This window comes from Nuphar pumila, chromosome 11, assembly GCF_984573655.1.
Source record: "Nuphar pumila chromosome 11, dmNupPumi1.hap1.1, whole genome shotgun sequence".
Classification (NCBI taxonomy): Eukaryota; Viridiplantae; Streptophyta; class Magnoliopsida; order Nymphaeales; family Nymphaeaceae; genus Nuphar; species Nuphar pumila.
Genome location: NC_143259.1, coordinates 7,908,363 through 7,929,873, shown reverse-complemented (window position 1 = coordinate 7,929,873; position 21,511 = coordinate 7,908,363). Strand labels below are relative to the sequence as shown.

At 43.7% G+C, this 21,511-nt stretch overlaps 1 protein-coding gene across 2 annotated transcripts in view; it reads right to left on the bottom strand.

Moving 5' to 3' along the window:
• The window catches only part of PTAC3 (plastid transcriptionally active 3), a 47,876-nt gene that overhangs the window by 2,497 nt on the left and 23,868 nt on the right, over positions 1–21,511 (bottom strand). Inside the window, exon 10 of one of the 2 annotated variants that reach the window (XR_016425713.1) lies at positions 19,071–19,471. Coding sequence is in view for 1 of the 2 variants with exons in the window: in XM_089979976.1 (XP_089836102.1) it covers positions 19,094–19,471 (378 nt within the window). In the remaining variant the exon portion in view is untranslated. The remainder of the gene's footprint in view (positions 1–19,070; positions 19,472–21,511) is intronic. The other variant, XM_089979976.1, reaches the window with a different exon arrangement.

The following is a 21,511-nucleotide window of genomic DNA, read 5'->3' as shown; positions in this document are numbered from 1 at the left end:
ACACTGCTGCACGGTTTACCATGCATCGTCCAAGTGCAGTAGATAAAGAGTAATGCTGACATGGCACAAGTGCCATAGAACATGCACGCAACCATGCTGAAATAACACATATTACTATAGACATACAATTATGTCAACAAATGAGACATTGTAAACTTACTCATAGATGTTATGTTCATAGAACACATGCACAGCAGGCTAGAACTGAGTGTCTTCTGATATAGACGTAGGAGCAGGCAGACTAAACATCTAAAGCTTATTAGCTAGTCAACATCCAACAAATACCTTTATGAAAGAATAGAAGTCTCTGTCCATACCCAAGCAGCGTAAGAGACCTCCAAGTCAAGATGGTGGTGGTGGTCATGGCAGCAAAGAAAGGGGTGCTGATGCTGGTTGTGGAATTGAAGAAGTAGAAATAGAAAAAAGAAAATGGTCCCTCATCGTTTTTTCTAGAAAAAGGGGCAGTTTATATTTTTATTTATCAAAACTTGTTAAAAAAAGGTAAAAACAGAACTTTTAAACACGAAAAGTTGCTATTTTATAAATAGCAAGAAGCTATTTATAAATGTCCAAAATGGGTGCACGTTTTGTTCTAATTTCTAAAGCATTTAATTTTAATGGATGCAATATTTCAGTTCTTTCTAACATTAGACAACAATTGTTCAAAAGAGAAATTTCAGTAATCAATTAAAGATTAACCCAGACCTCCAAAATCTTTATGGATGCACCGATAGAAGCCATATTTCCTACATGACTGCTATTCATACAAGAACAATGTATTCAAGCTAAACAGTTGTTTGTTTCTATGATGTGTAACTACACTGGCACCACATCAGTTAGAGAGCTTTCATGGCTCAGAGGCTGTCTGCCATTAATTTGGCATATAGCTATTCTCCTCTATTGCTTTTATGCATTCCAGTTTGGCATAAGGTAATCTCTGTTCTTTGACCGTGTCTTCTACAAATCCTATCTTCATCACCATGAGAACCAGCAAAATGGGATCAAGCATTATTTATTGCCGAAGATGACAACAAATGCCAGGATGTCAAACAATCCATAAAATACGGAAACTGATCTCCTTTCAAAGTATAATTGATGCAGAGCAGGCTGTACCGCGTGACCCTGGCACGGCCAGGGAACCCGACCCACCACAAGGAATGGATGATCGGATCCAGCAGTAGGATCCGATCACAGGTGAGGTGACCCGATGCAGGGATGTAATGCGCACCTACTCTAGAAGAGGGAAGGCCTGGCTCGCCACCGATCCGGTTCCAAATTGAAGTTGTCTCGGGTCCGGATCCGGACCCGAGACCCAGATCCGGTGGTCATCTTTAAAAGATCCATCTAGGGTTGCGTGAAGGCACTTTTTGGAAGAATAACAGCAGCCTTTTCTTTTCAGCATTGTTCCCTTTCCCGGTCGTTTTTTTCATTTTCTTATTATTGTTCAGTGTTTGTCTTTTTTCATTTATATTCAGCACATTGTTCATTGACATTGAGATTGAAATAAAAATCAAGCCTCACCGTCGTGGTGGGCATTGTTATTCCATTCTGTTCAGCGCACGACCTTTTAAATTATGTATATATTAATATATATATACATATACTTATATATATACATTCGTATATATAAGTATATATATACATATATATATATACATAATTTATTTTCTTTTTCTGTACAACCAAAAACCCGATAGGGGTGTTTTGGTAATTTACCATGTATTTTTTTCATTTTTCTTTCTTTTTCCCTTTTTTCTTTTCCTTTTTTATTTTCTTATTTTTCTTTTTGTAGGACCATAAGGGGCCCCACCCATCTAGTCGTTGGGGCCCCAACGATCATATTTATGACCGTTGGGGCCCCAACGATCATATTTATGACCGTTGGGGCTCCCAACGACTAGAAGGGAGCCCCCCTTTATGGTCTCTTTTTTAGCTCTCCTCTATAAATAGAGGAAGCTCTCACTTGTAATGGTATGGGGTTTTCACCCTTCTCTTTCTTTCTTCAATAATATTCAACTTATGACTTTAAGTCATTTTCTACTTTTGTGAGTTTTGTGTGTACACCTTTAGTGTTTGTGTTCTTGGCTCTTGTGGTCACTCTTAAAGAGTGCTTTTGCTCTATTGGTGCTTTCGTCTCTTTTCATTACATGGTATCAGAGCTCGGTTGGTGATTGGGCTTCTCTTTGTTATCTTGGGACGTGTGCCTCTCAAGCTTTTGAAGAAAGGAAGAATATTTGGTGCCGATGGATCGTGATTCTAAAGTTGAGCTTTCTTTTAAGCTCAATGGGTCAAACTATCTTATGTGGGCCTCCGCTATGGAAAATCATCTAAGAGGTAAGAAACTTTGAGGTTTTGTTATGGGAACTACTCTCAAACCCTCTCTTGTTCTCACTAAAATCGAAAATGAGGTTGAAAAAGCTTTAGATGGCGATGAGCGCATCAAAGCTATCAATGACCATCAATCCAAAGTTGAGGATTGGGAGAGTAACCATGCCAAAATTTTGGCATGGTTTATGAACAATGTAGACCTTAAAAATTGTGCTAATATTGCCAAATTTAGAAGGGCCAATGAGGCATGGTTTTTCCTTAAGGGTATGTATACCCAAAATGATCTTGCTCAACAATTTTTTTGTCAAGAAAAAATCCGTTCCACCAAACAAATGGATATGAGTGTCCGGAACTACTTTAGCTCTCTAACCCCTCTTTGGGATGAACTTGCCCTTCTTGAGCCAAAATGGGTGGCTCCGGAAGATATTGAGTTAAGAAGGGAACAAATTGAAAAAGAACACTTTTTCCAATTTCTTCATGGTCTTCGACCTGAATTTGAACAAGTTAGGGCATTCCTTCTCCATAGAAGTAAAGTCTTGCCCATTGAAGACGCCCTTGCCGAAATATGCCAAGAAGAAACTCGACTTGGCCTAAGCGTTAAGAGTGATGAAGTTTTGGCCGTTACTAGGCCCGGATCAAATGTAAAAGCATATAGAGCTCCTCACTTTAACAAAAATAATGGGCCTGAAAAGGGAGTGATATGTCATTATTGTAATGAACCGGGACACATTAGACCGGTTTGTCCCAAACTTAAGGGAAAAGTAGCCGCGGTTGGAGAAAATTCTCCAAAGAAGGAAGAAGAAAGTGCCAAAGAGTGAGATATCAAAGAAACTCTTAATCATATCTCCGAAGTTCTCCAACATCTTCTCAAGACCTCTTCAACATCCGGAGCCGCCATCACCTATTCTTCATCACCTCCAGGTATGTGGATACTAGACTCCGGTGCTTCTTTTCATATGACATCTCATAAAAACTCTCTTTCAAATATTTTTTCCGAACTCATATCCTCTTATGTTTCAACGGCCGATGGAACATCTTTGAAAATTGAAAGTATTGAAACACTTGATTTTAAAAATTCTCAAAACTTTTTCGTTCATAAAGTAAGAATCGTTCCAAAAATTAATCTAAATCTTTTTTCCGTTTCCTAAATCACCGATCATGGATGCCAAGTCTCTTTCTCACCTAAAAATTGCACCGTGCAGGATCTCCAGTCAGGGAAGCTGATTGGGCAAGGCCATAGAAGGGGTGATCTCTATTTTATGGATCTTTTGACTCTTCCATCTAAGTCATCTTGCAATCTTGTAAAGGACAAAAGTATTGGAATTTGGCATTGGAGACTTGGTCATCCAAATTTTGTAAAAATGTGTCTTTTTCCTTTTTTGAACAATACTTGTAAAGACAATCACATGACTTGTAAAGATTGCATTTTTGGGAAATCTAAAGCTACTCCATTTCCTCAAAGAAATTATTTCACCACTCGGCCTTTTGAACTTGTTCATTCCGATGTGTGGGGACCTTCCCCTATTTTGTCTAAAGGAGGATTTTTGTACTATGTGGTCTTTATTGATGACTTCACTCGATTTACATGGATTTACTTCCTAAGTCGCAAATCCGAAGTTTTCTCCTTCTTTAAAGAATTTCATGCGATGATTAAAAATCAATTTTTGGGAAGCCTATCAATTCTTAGGTCCGATTCGGGAGGCGAATACATGTCCAATGAATTTCAAAGCTATTTAAAAGAAAATGGAATTTGTCATCAACGTTCTTGTCCCAACACTCCGCAACAAAATGGTTTTGCGGAAAGAAAGCATAGACACATAATAGAAACCACAAGAACGTTATTAATTTCAAAAAATATTCCAAAATCCTTTTGGTCCGAAGCGGTTCTAACCTCAACATACCTTATCAATAGAACCCCTTCATCTTCTTTGAAAAATCTTTCTCCATTTAAAAAACTTTACAATATGTCTCCCGATTATAAAATACTAAGAATTTTTTGATGTAAATGCTTTGTTCTAACTCACAAAAATGATAAACTTTCTCCTAGGGCTATTGAATGTATTTTCTTAGGATATGGCGAAAAACAAAAAGGTTATCGATGTTTTGACATACTAAAAAACAAACTTTATATCTCAAAAGATGTCACTTTCCTAGAAGAAGAAAATGGTTTTTCGCACCAACCAAATGAAAATATTGATTATTCCTTTTTATTTGACTTGTTGCCTCAAGAAAACATCATAGATGATCATATTGATCCTAGTGAACCTCTCATTGAAGATCATTTTGAACATCCAAATGATGATCAAAATTTAGAAGAAAATGTTTCAAGACAAATACAAGTCTACTCTAGAAGGAATGAAAGAAATCCACCTTGTGCCCTTGAAAAATTCTCTCAAAGTGAGTCGATCGAAGAAACCTCTCAAAGAAGATCAACTCGTATTTCCAAAGTACCAAATAGATTTGTATCTTATGATACTTTTTCTCCAAACTTTCGAGCATGTCTACTTGCTCTTCACTCCTTTCACGAACCATCTCATTACAATGATGCTAAACAATATGCTCATTGGAATGAAGCTATGGAACTAGAAATTAATGCTCTTAAAAGGGCACAAATTTGGGAAATCATTGATCCACCCTATGGCAAGAAATCCATTGGATGTAGATGGGTTTTAAAAGTAAAAACTAAGAGTGATGGTTCATTAGAAAGATATAAGACTAGGTTAATAGCCAAAGAATATGCCCAAGAGTACGGGGTAGATTATGATGAAACTTTTGCTCCAGTTGCTCGAATGACTAGTGTTCGAGCTCCTATTGCTATAGCCTCTGTTAAAAAATGGCGAATTTTTCAACTTGATGTCAAAAATGTCTTTTTGAATGAAAATTTAAATGAAGAAGTTTATATGGAACCTCCTCCAGGTATGAATTTAATGAAAAAATTTTAAAATTAAAAAAGGCCTTATATGGACTTAAGCAAGCTCCTAAAGCTTGGTATGACAAGTTTAGTAATGTATTAATCAATTTAGGATTTACTTCTTGCTATAGTGACACTGCTCTTTTTATTAAGAAGACAAGTGACTTCATTGTTATGCTTCTGCTATATGTTGATGATATGATCATCACTGGGAATGACAAAAAGAGGGTAAATGATGTAAAGTCTATGTTAAAAGAAACTTTTGATATGTCTGATCTTGGATACTTGAGATATTTTTTAGGAATTGAAGTGGCTTATTCCGCGCGAGGATACATCCTATCTCAAATGAAATTAGCTGCAGAAATTTGCACCAAATCAGGAATATCTGATGAAAAGAAAGTTGAGACTCCTGAAGTTATCAATGCAAAACTGAGACTTGAGGATGGTGTTCTTCTTGAGGATCCAACCCCCTTCCGTCAATTAATTGGATCCCTCACCTATCTATCCATCACACGTCCAGATATAGCTCATGCGGTTCATGCAGCAAGTCAGTTTCAGCATGCACCTACTTCGGTTCATATGGCGGCCGTAATGAGAATTGTGCGATACATCAAAAATACCATCTCCAAGGGACTCTTCTTATCATCTTCCTCATCTCTTGAGTTAACTGCTTTTACTGATGCTGACTGGGGAGGAAATCCCAATGATCGTATCTCAATTACGGGTCTTTGTATTTTTTTAGGTGAATCTCTCATTTCGTGGAGATGCAAGAAGCAGCAGAAGGTCTCACTATCATCCACTGAAGCTGAATATCGGGTCATGGCAATGACAACTATGGAAATTGTATGGCTCAGAAGTCTCCTTGGTGACATGGGCGTCCTCATTTTCGCTCTCACCAAGCTCTGCTGTGATAACAAAAGTGCGATATACATTGCAAGCAATCATACTTTTCATGAGCGGACCAAGCATATCGAAATGTATTGTCATTATGTTCGAGACGAATATCTCAGAGGAACTATCACATTACCATATGTTATTTCAGAATATCAACTGGCTGACTTCTTCACTAAGGCGCTCCCAACTCCACGATTTATGTTCCTTCTTAGCAAACTTTCGGTCTTCTCCCCGTAAAGTTTGAGGGGGTGTGTTAAAGTATGTATATATTAATATATATATATATATATACATATACTTATATATATACATTCGTATATATATAAGTATATATATACATATATGTATATATACATAATTTATTTTATTTTTCTGTACAACCAAAAACCCGATAGGGGTGTTTTGGTAATTTACCATGTATTTTTCCTTTTTGTATTTTTCCTTTTTCTTTCTTTTTCCCTTTTTTCTTTTCCTTTTTTATTTTCTTATTTTTCTTTTTTTAGGACCATAAGGGGCCCCACCCATCTAGTCGTTGGGGCCCCAACGATCATATTTATGACCGTTGGGGCTCCCAACGACTAGAAGGGAGCCCCCCTTTATGGTCACCTTTTTAGCTCTCCTCTATAAATAGAGGAGGCTCTCACTTGTAATGGTATGGGGTTTTCACCCTTCTCTTTCTTTCTTCAATAATATTCAACTTATGACTTTAAGTCATTTTCTACTTTTGTGAGTTTTGTGTGTACACCTTTAGTGTTTGTGTTCTTGGCTCTTGTGGTCACTCTTAAAGAGTGCTTTTGCTCTATTGGTGCTTCTGCCTCTTTTCATTACACGACCATGGGGTCATGCCTTTCTGATGCAGGGCGGGATGGACCCAGGCCCTACTCCAAGACCTGTGACCCGGATCCAGATCCATCAAGAAGAAGACCCGGATCTCGTCTCGGGTCCATGACTGGATCCGAGACCCGGATCCGCCAGCTGAATGGTTAAAACCCTCTCCTAGGGTTTCACGAAGGGACAGATTACAGTTTTCCCTGACAGCAGCCTTATTCTTCAGCAGTTCCTTGTCTTTGTTTTCTTTATCATTGTTTATTCTTTATTGCATTAGTTCACGTACTTTTTTCTCATTCAGTCTAATGTCTTTTATCTATTGAATCCATTATTTTCAATAAAAAGAAGCAGGCCCACTGATTTCCAGTGGGCATTTCTCTCCCTTTCTGAACATCGTTCGACCACCCAAATCAGATCAGTGCAATCAGTCGGTTGGTGTTCGCTGCCAGCATCACCACTGCGTCAAAGTGGTATCAAAGCCAGCGCCTTTCCCCTCGTACGCAAGATGGCTTCGGAGGTGAGGGGCGATCCGGCGACGACAATCGAGCAGGAAGATGCCGGCAACGCAGATCCGATGCTGCGGATGATGGATGTGATGACGAAGATGCAAGAGAACGTGTTGCGTATCAGCCGTGACGTGGCCGGAATATCACGCCGACTTGATGGGGTCGAAGATAGGGTTGCAAGGATTGAATCACCGGCAGCGACTCCCACACCTTCTACACAGCAAATGGATCTGGTTAGGGGCGGCAGCACGGTCGTCCTCGTGGAAGCGGTGGCTGACGATCCAACCCAACCAGCTATTCAGGCTGCCGCACCACCAGAAAATGCAGGAAGGGGGCTGCACAGGTACGCCGACCTCACGTCGCCCCACCCCAAGGTACCACTGATGCCCTGTGGTGGGGTAACCACTCGGTTGGGGGAAAAGGGGGGTCCCAGTGGCCATGTGGGTGCGCCTGCCTGGCACCGACCCACGCAGCAGGGGCTGCAGGTCGGGCACGGCATGCGTGGCCCGAACATAAGGTCGGACCAGATTGAAGAGGGGCTCCCCAACCGCAGTTTGGGTGCGCCGTCCTGGCAGGGACCCACGCAGCAGGGGTTGCAGGGCGAGCACGGCCCGCGTGGCCCGGCTGTGCTACCCAGTCAGGCAGCCATCGCACCAGACGTACCCCGGGCGGGGGAGGGTCTGTCGACTTTCCCAGCACCTGCGCGCGGGGGAAATGTCGCAACCCAACCGCAGGTTCGGGGGCCTGATTTTGCTTGGACTGGGCATGACCTCTCAGGGTCCGGTCTGGATCCTATGTTAATTGGGTCTAGACCCGGTTATCGAGGACCACCCTTTGGGTTCTCGGGAGCGGGTCCGGGTCTCACACCCTCCTATCCAGCCTACCCAGTTGGGTTCGGTTCGCAATTTCCTATAAATCCGATTCACCCGTTACTTTTGAACCCCAAAATCGATCCTATACCGACCAAAACTTGTATCGGACCCGGGCGAAGCTCCAGTTTGATTTTGAGCCGGATCAAAACCAGACCCATAATCGTATGGATCGGGGATTGAGTTCAAACCACGCCTCTTACCCCCACAACTCAATTCCTGACCCAACCTATCCAAATCTGGGTCCGACGAATAGTCTAGGATTAGGCCCGATCCATATCCAGTCGGGCGAGTCATCTCAGTCCAATACCAACCCAACCAAATACCCGAATCAGAACCAACCCGGTAACACAACCCATATCCAAAACCCAATACCATACCCTACCCAATACCATTATCCTACCCCGACCTATAACCCAAACCCATACTATCCAATTCCTACCCACCTAGGGCCCGAGACCCGACCGACCCTTCCACCTATCGCGGGACCACCTGTCATACCGGTCCCCAAATGTGGGACACAGATGGCTCCCGTTCATGGGCCAGCCAGACCGAGGCAGATTCAGCAGGGACCGGCGCGACCTGAGCGCCGTCCACACGTCATTGGAGTCGCACAGCACCAGCAGCCAGGCGAGCAGAACCGCGATGATAGAGCAGTGTGGGACGATACTTTTTGGGATGAATACCCTGCAGGCATGGTGGGGGCCCGTCAGCAGAGAGCACCAGAGCGCCCCTCCACGTATGGGGTGAAGTTAGAGCTTCCAGAGTTCGCAGGCCGGTTCGATGCAGAGCAGTTCTTTGATTGGTCATATGTCGTCCAATTCTTCTTCGACTACCACGATGTAGCCGAGCACCGTCGTGTCTCCCTAGCCTCTACTCGATTGAGAGGCCTAGCGCAGACATGGTGGGTTGAGATGCAGCGGTCAAGGGAGCGACAGGGATTGGAGCGTGTACAGACTTGGGAAGAGATGCAGCGGTTGATGCAGTCTAAGTTCGTGCCGTCAGATCATGTCGAGAGAGCCTACAAGGAGTACCTGACCCTGCGTCAAGGCACCAATACCGTGGCGGATTACACTGCGGAGTTCCATCGTCTTTCCCTACGAGTGCAGATCGAGGAGACAGCCCGCCAGCAGGTCACAAGGTATATTTCTGGTCTCCATCCTGCTATTTCTGACGACTTCAGTTGTATCACAGTCGAGTCACTGGATCAGGCAAGTAGTTATGCTATGAATGTAGAGGAGAAATTGAAAAGGAGGCAGGAACATAGGACATCCCGTAGTGATCAGTCCAGTCAACCCAAGTTGATTTTCCCAACCAAGGGAGCGAGCTCCCCTAGGAAAGAAGACTCAAAGTCCACCCAAGGAGTCGACCCTAGCAAACCCGATCAGTCTGGACCCGCGTACCACACCAGATCCAAGAGTAAGCCCAATGAGTCCATTGTTCGTTGTTTTAGGTGTCAAGAGTTAGGTCATATTGCGTCCAAGTGTCCCACCATGAATAAGAACACTCACCTAGCAGAGGGCATTGTTGAGTCTGCGTCCGATAGTGAGAGCGAGGGTGAGTCGCTTGTTGAGGGGAATGACGAGGTGAAAGTCGTAGAGTTCGATGGCAGCATCGAAAATTTGTTAACCATCCGTCATGTGTTGACCACATCCCGAGAGTCGGCCCCCACAAAATGGTTACGAAATAATATTTTTAGAACCTGGTGTAACTGTGAGGGGCGTGCGTGTGATGTTATCATTGATACTGGAGCGTGCGAGAATATGGTGTCCGAGAGTGTCGTGCCCACCTTGAACCTAAAAACAGAAAAATTGTCCCAACCTTATAAAATGGCATGGTTCAAGAAAGGCAACGAGGTGCCCATCACCCTGCGTTGTCTAGTTCGGTTCTCTATGGGGAAGCATTACCTCGATGAAGTGTGGTGTGATGTGGCGCCCATGAGTGCGTGTCACATCCTATTGGGGCGTCCCTGGCAGTTTGACCGTAAGACCATCCATGATGGCCGTAGGAATACGTACACATTTGTCTTTCAGGGTCATAGGATAGTTCTCCTTCCCACCAAGGAGACCAGGTTGCCCCGGCTAGCGGGCCTATTTGACCGATCTTCCCTCCTTGGGATGCCCGCAACTTGGCACTTTTCTCCTACATTTAAGATGTCTGATCTATATGCTTACTGTGGAGACAACAAGTCGTCAGAGCCGACTTCTTTCCCACCAGGGGAGAATGATGCAGGGCGGGATGGACCCATGCCCTAGTCCAAGACCTGTGACCCGAATCCAGATCCATCAAGAAGAAGACCCGGATCTCGTCTCGGGTCCATGACTGGATCCGAGACCCGGATCCGCCAGCTGAATGGTTAAAACCCTCTCCTAGGGTTTCACGAAGGGACAGATTACAGTTTTCCCTGACAGCAGCCTTATTCTTCAGCAGTTCCTTGTCTTTGTTTTCTTTATCATTGTTTATTCTTTATTGCATTAGTTCACGTACTTTTTTTTCATTCAGTCTAATGTCTTTTATCTATTGAATCCATTATTTTCAATAAAAAGAAGCAGGCCCACTGATTTCCAGTGGGCATTTCTCTCCCTTTCTGAACATCGTTCGACCACCCAAATCAGATCAGTGCAATCAGTCGGTTGGTGTTCGCTGCCAGCATCACCACTGCGTCACTTTCACATCCACCATCAAGGATACGTGAGGGCTGAAGACTGCGTCAAGGTGGTCGTGCCTTCACCGCCATCAACAACACGTGAATGTTGCATCAAAGTGGTGTCAGAGCCCAGCGTGTTCTCTTTCGTCAACGACATGGTTCAAGAGGCGAGGAGCGATCCGGCGATTGGAAAAGAACAGGAATAAACTGGCAACGAAGATCTGATGTTGCGGATAATGGAAATGATGACAAAAATGCAAGAAAACATGTTGCGTATCAGTCGGGACGTGGCGAGCATATCAAGAAGACTAGATGGGGTCGAAAATCAGGTTGCGATGATCGAGTCGCCGGCGTAGCCACACAAGACATCTACACATCGAATGGATATGGGAGTGGGCGACAATGTTGTCGTCCTCGTCGAAGCTGCGACTTCGACCCAGCCCAAAAAGCCCATCAGCCTACCGTGCCACCGGAAAACACTGGAAGGGATCTGCGCAGGGAAGCCAGCCACGTGATGCTCCAGCAGGGAGTACCGACGTTGACCCTTGGCGCTACTGCCACTCGGGTGGGGGAAGGACTTCCCAGCGGCAGCCTGGGTGTGCAGGCTTGACACCGACCCACGCAGCAGGGGTTACAGGTCGGGCACGGCCTGCGTGGCCTGACCGTGATGCTGGATCAGGCAACAGGCACGCCAGCACCAGCCCGGGCTAGGGTGGGTTTGTCGACCTTCCCAGCGCATGTGCACGGGAGCTCTGTCGCAGCCCACTCGCAAGCTAGGGGGACTGATCCCCTGTGGATCGGGCTTGATCCCTTGGGGTCCGGTCAAGAACCCACATTAATCGGGCCCAGACCCGGCTACCGAGGACCACCCTTTGGGTTCCCGAGAGCGGGTCCGGGCGTAGCAGCCCAATACCTGGCCTACCCAACTGGGTTCGGTTCGCAGTTCGCTCCGAATACGACCCAACCCGCTACTTTTGAACCCTACAATGGATCTCATTTTGACCCAAACCCATATCGGACCCGAACGGAGCTCCAGTTTGAATTTGAGCCGGGTCAAAACCAAACTCATCCTGTCATGGATCAAGGATCAAGTTCGAACCAGGCCTCCTTACATCACCACTCGATCCATGATCCTACCTATCCCACTCTGGGTCCGACGAGTAGTTTAGGACTTGCCCCGATCCAGATCCAATCGGGTGAATCAACCGACTACTACCCAAACCAGACCCAAAACCCTTATCAAAACCCACACTTGAACCAACCAATTAACCCATTCCCGATCCAGAACCCCGTATCAAACCTGAACCACTACCTCTACCCTAATCCAACCCATAACCTAGACCCACGTTGTCCTATTCCTACCCACCTAGAGCCTGATACCCGTTAATTCCATCCACCTTTTGTAGGACCTCCTATCATACTGATGCCACAACGCCGACCACAGATGGCTCCCGCCCACGGGCAAGCCAGACCGAGACAGAACCAGGAGGGACCGGCGCGACCTGAGCACCGACCACGCACCATTGGAGTTCGCCAACATCAGCATCCAGGCGAGCAATACCGAGAAGAGGGCGATGAAGCAATGATGGATGATAAATGCATTTTAAAACGAGTATCCTGCAGGAGTAGTGGAAATCCATCAACAGAGAGCACCAGAGCACTCCACCTACGAGGTGAAGCTGGACCTTCCGGAGTTCGCGGGACGGTTCAATGCGGAGCAGTTCTTCGACTGATCTTATGCCGTACAGTTTTTCTTCGACTATCACACTGTCGTTGAGCACCGTCGTGTCTCTCTAGCGTCTACTCGACTGAGAGTCCTAGCACAGACATGGTGGGTTGAGCTGCAGAGGTCGAGAGAGCGGCAGAAACTAGAGCGCGTACAGTCGTGGGAGGAGAGGCAGAGGTTGATGCAGTCAAAATTCGTGCCTTCAGACCACGCCAAGCGAGCCTACAAGGAGTACTTGACCATGCGTCAAAGAACCCGAACTGTGGCGGAGTACGCTGCTGAGTTCCATCGTCTTTCTCTACGAGTGCAAATCGAGGAGACCGGTCGCCAGCAGGTCACGAGGTACATCTCTAGTCTCCGTCCGGCTATCTCTGAAGATTTCAGTTGTGTCACAGTTGAGACATTAGATCACGCAAGCAGTTGCGCCATGAACGTTGAGGAAAAGTTGAAAAGGAAGCAGGAATTTAGGACCTCCCGTAGTGAACAGTACAGTCGTCCTACGTCGAGTTTCCCAACCAGGGGAGCAAGCACCCCTAGGAAGGAGAACTCAAAATCCACCCTTCGAGCAGACCCTAGCAAACTTGATCCGTCCGGACCCGCATACAATACCAGGTCCAAAGCCAAACCTAGTGAGTCGACTATCCGTTGTTTTAGGTGTCAGGAGTTAGGACATGTCGCGTCTAAGTGTCCCACTGTGAGCAAAAACACACACCTTGTCGAGGGTATTGTGGAGTCAGCATCCGACAGTGACAGTGAGTCATTGGTTTGGGACGAGGATGAGAGGAAAGTCGTAGAGTTCGACAACATAGAAAATTTATTGTTCATCCGTCATGTTTTGACCGCACCCCGTGAGTCGACCCCTGCAAAATGGTTGCAGAATAATATTTTTAGAACCCGGTGCAACTGTGAGGGTCATGCATGTGATGTTATTATCGACACTGGTGCGTATAAGAATATGGTGTCCGAGAGTGTCGTATCTACCTTGAACCTAAAAACCGAGAAATTGTCCCAACCATACAAGATGGTGTGGTTCAAGAAAGGAAACGAAGTTCCCATTACCCAACGTTGTTTAGTTCGGTTCTTCATGGGGGAGCATTACCACGACGAGGTGTGGTGTGATATAGCCCCCATGAGAGCGTGTCACATTCTTTTGGGTCGTCCCTGGCAGTTTGATCGCAAAACAATTCACAATGGGCGCAAGAACACATATTCTTTTCTTTTTAAGGGTCATAAAATAGTCATTCTCCCTATCAAGGAGACCGGTTTTCCCACTGTGGATAAGCCTGAGCTAGTCCCCAGGCTCGCGGGCCTCTCATATCGGTCCTTCTTAAGCCATTGTCAGGAAGATGGTTATTGTTATGCCTTGGTGGCTAAGCGTTGATGAGTACGTCTTTGTCATTTCCCGCGAACGTTGCCCCTCTTATTGAGGAGTTTCGCGACATTATGCCAGATGACTTGCCTAATGGGTTGCCTTCGATGAGGGTAGTCCAGCACGCCATTGATTTTGTGCCGGGATCGAGTCTCCCTAACCTCCCCACATATCACATGAACTCATCCGAGCATGCCGAGTTGTTGAGGCAGGTTCAGGAGTTACTGCAAAAGGGCTTTATTCGTGAGAGTGTGAGCCCTTGCGCGGTACCTGCCCTGCTCACTCCTAAGAAAGATGGGTTCATGCGCATGTATGTTGATAGTCATGCGATCAATAGCATCACGGTCAAATATTGTTTTCCCATCCCTCGCTTGGACGATATGTTTGATATGTTGTATGGTGTCTCCATTTTCTCCAAAATAGATTTAAAAAGCGGGTATCACCAGATTCGTATCCGAGAGGGGGATGAGTGAAAGACGGCATTCAAGACACGTGATGGGTTGTATGAGTGGTTAGCCATGCCATTTGGGTTATCTAATATCCCAAGTACTTTCATGAATATGATGACCCAAGTGTTGTGTCCCTTTATAGGAAAGTATGTTGTTGTGTATTTTGATGATATCTTAATTTATAGCTCGTCTTTGTCTGACCATTTGAGTCACATGCGTCAGGTCCTAGAGATCTTAAGGAACGAAAAGTTGTACGTCAATGCCAAAAAGTGTGAATTTATGACGTCCAGTGTCGTGTTCTTAGGTTTTATTGTGTCTTTCGATGGAGTTAAGGCAAATCCTGCGAAAGTCCGTGCGATCGTAGATTAGCCTACCCCAAAGACTATCAGAAAGATTTGTAGTTTCCACGGGTTAGCCACTTTCTGTCGTTGTTTTGTGCAAAATTTTAGTACCCTCATGGCCCCTATCACAGAATGCCTAAAGGGTACTAGTTTCCATTAAACGCCTCCCGCAGGAAAAGCCTTTACGATCATCAAAGAAAGAATAACTAGTGCTCCTATCTTAGCACTTCCTGATTTCAGTGCAGTCTTTGAGGTTGAGTGTGACGCCTCTAAAGTGGGAATTGGCGTCATCTTGAGTCAGAACCGCCGACCTATTGCTTTTTATAGTGAGAAGCTGACTCAAACCCAGTGCCAGTATTCCACTTATGACGTTGAGTTTTATGCCGTTGTACAAGCCCTTCGTTATTGGAGGCATTATCTCATTTATAAGGAGTTTGTCTTGTACACGGACCATGAGACATTGAAGTACCTGAATAGTCAAAAGAAGCTAAGTGCTTGTCATGCCAAGTGAGTCAACTTCTTGCAAGAGTACACCTTCACGATTCGCCATCAATCTGGTACTCTGAACAAGGTGGCTGACGCTCTTAGTAGGAAGAACAACCTTCTTATGACTATGTCAGTGCAGGTCATTGGGTTCGAGCAATGCAAGGAGTTATACCCGACTGACCCTGATTTCCAACAAGACTGGGAAGGGTGCCTCTCTTCAGATCGCACCGTCGATCACCGTTTTAGTATTCATAATGGTTACCTCTTTCGTGGGAACAAGTTATGTGTGCCTGATTTCTCTCTTAGGCTTCAGTTGATTTTTGAATTACATGAGGGAGAGTTAGCTGAGCATTTTGGACATGATAAGACGTTCGCTTTGTTAGATGAACGATACTTTTGGCCCAAAATGTGCAAAGATGTTGTCAAGTTTGTTCAAGGTTGTCATGTGTGTCAAGTGTCTAAGGGTCATCGTCAGAATATTGGTATGTATACTCTGTTACCCATCCCTGAGCGATCGTGGGAGCACGTGTCCATGGATTTTATCGTGGGTCTTCCCAAAACCCCACGTCGTTTTGATTCAATTTTAGTCGTTGTTGACCGATTCTCCAAAATGGCTATTTTTGTCCCGTGTAAGCGAACCACCGACGCCTCATTAGTAGCTTCCTATTACTTCAAAGACATCACCCACTTCCATGGTTTACCCCCACACGATCACCTTCGATCGTGACACGCGTTTTATGAGCCATTTTTGGAAATCGTTATGGGCCTTATTGAAAACCAAGCTTCAGTTCAGTAGTGCATACCACCCCCAAACCGATGGCCAAATCGAAGTTGTGAACCGCACCTTAGGGAACTTGTTATGGAGTCTAGTAGGGGAAAATGTCAAAACCTGGGACCTAGTCTTGCCTCAAGTCGAGTTTGCATATAACGGTTCCATCAACAAGTCCACGGGCAAGTCTCCTTTTCAAGGGGTTTATGGTCGGTCGCCCACTCATGTCGTAGATCTAGCTCCAATGTCCAGTCTCCCCGACCCAGCCCCAGACGCCTTTGATGTCATTGAATACATGCATGATATACATAGGCAAGTTCGAGCCAAACTCGTTGAGAGTTACGAAGCGTATAAAGCTTTCGTTGACCAAGGTCGTCGCGACATTCAGTTTCAAGTTGGTAAGTTAGTTTGGGTTTACCTACGTCATGAGCGTTTCCTAGTGGGTACTTATAGTAAACTGAGCCCTAAGAAATATGGCTCATTCAAGGTCCTTCGGCGATTGGGTCTGAACAAGGTTTTAAAACCCGTGACTCGGAACTCGACTCGTTCTTTATTGACTCGTGACTCGGCGGGTCAACTCGGTGACTCAGACCGGGTTTTGTTAACTTTTGATTTTAAAAGAAAAACAATATATAATTTGTCTAAAACCATGTTTTTGAGTAAACATAGTCTCCAAATGTCTATAAGAATATAAAAACAACTGCAAAGAGCTATAGAGGTTTGCTTGAATAATTGAATTTGATATCTATATAAGCACTTTGACTAATTCATGACTTGAATTAGAGGATTTGGTCACCATGAGTTCAGTTTGCTACTACCTAAGGTTCCTAAAATGGCCAATCATATATGCTAGCTTGTTTTAAAAGTTTTTGATTCCCTCTTTAACAAATCCATAAATGTAAAACAGGGATATATGTGCATATTGAAAGTTTACAAAATGCCCAATATCAACATAAATAAGCAATTTTCTCATGTATAAAACTGTGCACGAAATATATTAATGGCACAACTATAAAAAGACTACTAATATTTGAATATGTACAATGCTTGTTCACATAACAAATGGATGATGAAACCTAAATGTGACTTCCCATAGGCATCCAAAACTCAAAAAACTGTAATTTGGAACTCAAAAAACAAATTTCAAACATCACAAAACTCGCCCGAGTCAGGCCGAGTCAAGCTGAGTCAGCCCGAGTCAAGCCCGAGTTTGCCTTGCCGGGTTGACTCGCTGGAGGGGCAAGCCGAGCCGAGTCAGCCGAGTCAACGAGTTGACTCGGCGAGTTTTAAAACACTAGGTCTGAATACCTACCTCCTACAACTGCTCGAAGATTAGAACATTTCTCCAATTTTCAATGTGTCTGATCTATATGCTTACTGTGGGGACAACAAGTCGTCAGAGTCGACTTCTTCCCAACCAGGGGAGAATGATGCAGAGCAGATTGTACCGCGTGACCCTGGCACGGCCAGGGAACCCGACCCACCACAATGAATGGACGATCGGATCCAGCAGCAGGATCCGATCACAGGTGAGGTGACCCGATGCAGGGATGTAATGCGCACCTACTCTAGAAGAGGGAAGGCCTGGCTCGCCACCGATCCGGTTCCAAATTGAAGTTGTCTCGGGTCCGGATCCGGACCCGAGACCCGGATCCGGTGGTCATCTTTAAAAGATCCATCTAGGGTTGCGTGAAGGCACTTTTTGGAAGAATAACAGCAGCCTTTTCTTTTCAGCATTGTTCCCTTTCCCGGTCGTTTTTTTCATTTTCTTATTATTGTTCAGTGTTTGTCTTTTTTCATTTATATTCAGCACATTGTTCATTGACATTGAGATTGAAATAAAATTAAGCCTCACCATCGTGGTGGGCATTGTTATTCCATTCTGTTTAGCGCACGACCGTGGGTTCGTGCCTTTCACAGCCACCATCAAGGATACGTGAGGGCTGAAGACTGCGTCAAGGTGGTCGTGCCTTCACCGCCATCAGCAAGAACACGTGAAGGCTGCACCAATAATGTGCCCTATCTCTATCACTAAAAGGGTACTGGATCCTAGCAAGTTGACCATATATACCTTAATATTCACAAACACAAACTGCTGGAAAATAAATCTTCATTCATACAACTAGGAAGTTCTTATGTAAATGTATCACACTTGCTCAAGATCGTTCCATATCTGACTTCTAAAGCAATTCAACCTCCAACCAATTGCCAAACAATTGACTCTACATGCAGCAATAGAAAGGGGCAGTAAACCCCTAATAGATAGCACATGGGTCAGTTGTGGTAGTTCAGGAAATATGGAAATGTTCAAAAACTTTCCCTCTCACCTTATATACATAGAAAATTTGTTCAACAACTTCAAATAGAGTCAGACAAACCCTAACTTTTCTGCCAATAAATCATCATATAGTAGAGAGATCTGACTTGTCTTTCTCCCGCCTTTTCTTTTTTCTTCACAGAACCATTTATTTCCAACAAAGTTTCCTTCTTGAACAAACCTGGTGCCCCATCAATATGGCATGACTTTACAATTCTTATATATGAGATCTTGCACTCTATGAGGATGAAAAAGGAATTTCGAGTGAATAACATTAGAGGACACAGAAAGCATCATATTCAAAGATGCAGAGGACTCAATCGGAATATATACCAGTGAATAACATAAATTTGAATCACAAGGAAGAATCCTAGATATCAACTTTTCTTTTCTGTAGTACACAGTGATTAACAAGTTAATATCATACAGGCTAGTGATAAATATGCCAAGCTTGACTGATAGAAGATGTGGAGCAGTACACCGAATTTAAGCAACAAACATTATGCAAAAGAAAAACAAAATCATCAGCATTATATTTTAAAAGGCAATTGAAAGAATCAGAAAGCATATATATATATATATATATATATATATATATAACAATAGCTCATCCAAGATAAAAAAACTCACACAAAGGAAATACTGATCCAAACCTCTGTAGGTACTTGTGACTTTTTCTTGATAGTTTTGCTTGTTGCAAGAGATGTTTGTTCAGAATCCTTCAGCAGCTGGACTCCAATCATTGCAGGAGGTTTCTTTGATTCCACTTCCTTGTCCTTCACCCTATCTACTAATTGGTTTTCAGGTGGTTCCTCTTCTTCTTCCTCCGCTTCATCATCCTCCCCCTCTTTCATGCCATCTTCTGCAGCATCAACATCATCCAACACATCTAATGAATCTGAAACCTCTGTGTTACTCTCTTCACCATGAATCTGGTTCAACCCTTCTCCAAGGAAACGCCTCTTCCAGAATTCGGTGTTACCTTCTTCTAGTTTGATTCGAGAAATAAGTTCATCCACTTCTATGTCAACCTTCAGCAAAGATAATTAAGTTAGATTACAGAAAACATCACCATAACAGTGAAGGAAATTATAGTGAATGTTTGACCTTTAAAATTAAAATTCACAATTATAAAAAGGAATATATATGGAGTGTAAAATGTTAGTGTTAAAATTTTGTATTTGGTGTTATTGTATAGGCTGGCATAGTGTTTATTATGCCATAGACAATGTGCACTCTAGGTGCCATGTTGGTTGTGTCATAGGCATGTCATATGTCGGCATAGGTAATATGCACCCTAGAGTGCATTTCTTCTTTGTGTGTTTTCCCCTCTTTTTTTTGTTCTTTGTGTGTTTTTCCCTTTTTTTTGTGTTTCTTTGTGTCTATGACTGTTAAACATTAGAGGGTACTAAATGTTTATTAAAAATGGAGGGTACTACTCGACGTTTAAATGAGCCGTATTTTTTTGTTTCTTTATGTCCAAGAGGATACTACTCAATGTTTATTAAAAACACGCCTCACGGCACAAAAGGCGCACCTCACCTTATGGTGAAGCCCTTTGAGCCACGAGGCGCATCAATATTGCGTAAAAAGAGATCCAAGCCCCCATTTGACCCGTATGAGGGAGAGGCCCTCCCTAATTAGGGCCTCTCTCTCCCTCTGTTGAAAGGAAGAAGAACAACAACAAAAAGAAGGTTGTTCTCTCTCTCTCTCTCTCTCTCTCTCTCTCTCTCTCTCTCTCTCTCTCTCTCTCTCTCTCTCTCTCTCATAGGTACTCTCTATCTTTTTGTTTGTTTGTTTGTTTTGCATTTTTTTATGTTAGCCACTTTTTTTTTATTTCTGCCAACACAAGGAGTAAGAAGAAGACTTATCTCTCCCTCTCCCTCTCCCTCTCCCTCTCCCTCTCCCTCTCCCTCTTGTCTCTTGGTTCTAGTTTTTTTTTTTTCATTCTTTTTTTATGTTAGCCATTTTTTTTTATTTCTGCCAACACAAGGAGTAAGAAGAAGAAGACTTATCTCTCCCTCTCTCTCTTGTCTCTTGGTTCTAGTTTTTTTTTTTTTTTGCATTCTTTTTTTATGTTAGCCTTTTTTATTTTTTTTAAGTTTTTTTTTTTAAATTGAGGCTTACACTTTATGCCTTGAAGCTTACGCCTCGCTTTGGTTTTTGGTGGAGCGCCTCACTATGCTTCAACGCTTTTCACAACATTGGTACTACTTATTTTTTAAATGTTCTTTTGGCTAGCTCTACTAGCTAGTTGGATAGAACTAGCTGACAGAACTCTCTAACAGCTAGTTCTTTGGTTGTATATATATGTGGCCTATGCCACTTTGTAAGTATGAATTCTTTGTGCATTTGAACTATTAATAAATTATTATTTTTTAAGTGTGTTCTTGTGCTTTCTTTGGCCCTTAGTGGCGTGTATTTGTGCCTCTTGTGAGGTGTGGGATCTTTCCCTACTTCATTACAATGGTGATTATGGAATAGAATGTCAACCAAATGGGTTTGGGTCAGACATTTGACTGACCAAAACCTGTTTAAGTGGCTTTGTAGAGAAATTCAGATTGGATCACGTAATTTGGCTGGATGATGTATTGTGTGGTATAGTGCATCTTGTGTCGTATGTTTGTGTGTATGAGAGAGAGAGAGAGAGATTCACATACACCAGTTAAGAATCAAATTATATTGTCAACTTTACCAATTATGTAATTCCAAAGCTGTTTTGAAATAGGATGGTTGTTTATTATTTTATAGGAAAACCATGTGACCATCAACAAAAAGAAAATAATGGGTTGCTGCCTATGTCACAGGGACTCTCCAACTAGGTGCCGCACCCGCGTTGCACCCGCGTCGCACCCGCACCCGATGCGGTCAACCTGACCCTGGGTGCAGTCAACGCACCCAGGGTCATTTCTGTCCAAATTTTGGACTTTATATATATATATATATATAAAATTTTGCCGCACCCAAATTTTTTGAAAGTGCCGCACCCCCGCACCCGCACCCATGTGACATAGGTTGCTGCATTAAACAATCTTGCCCATACCAGCCCTAAATATTGATATGGGTCTAGA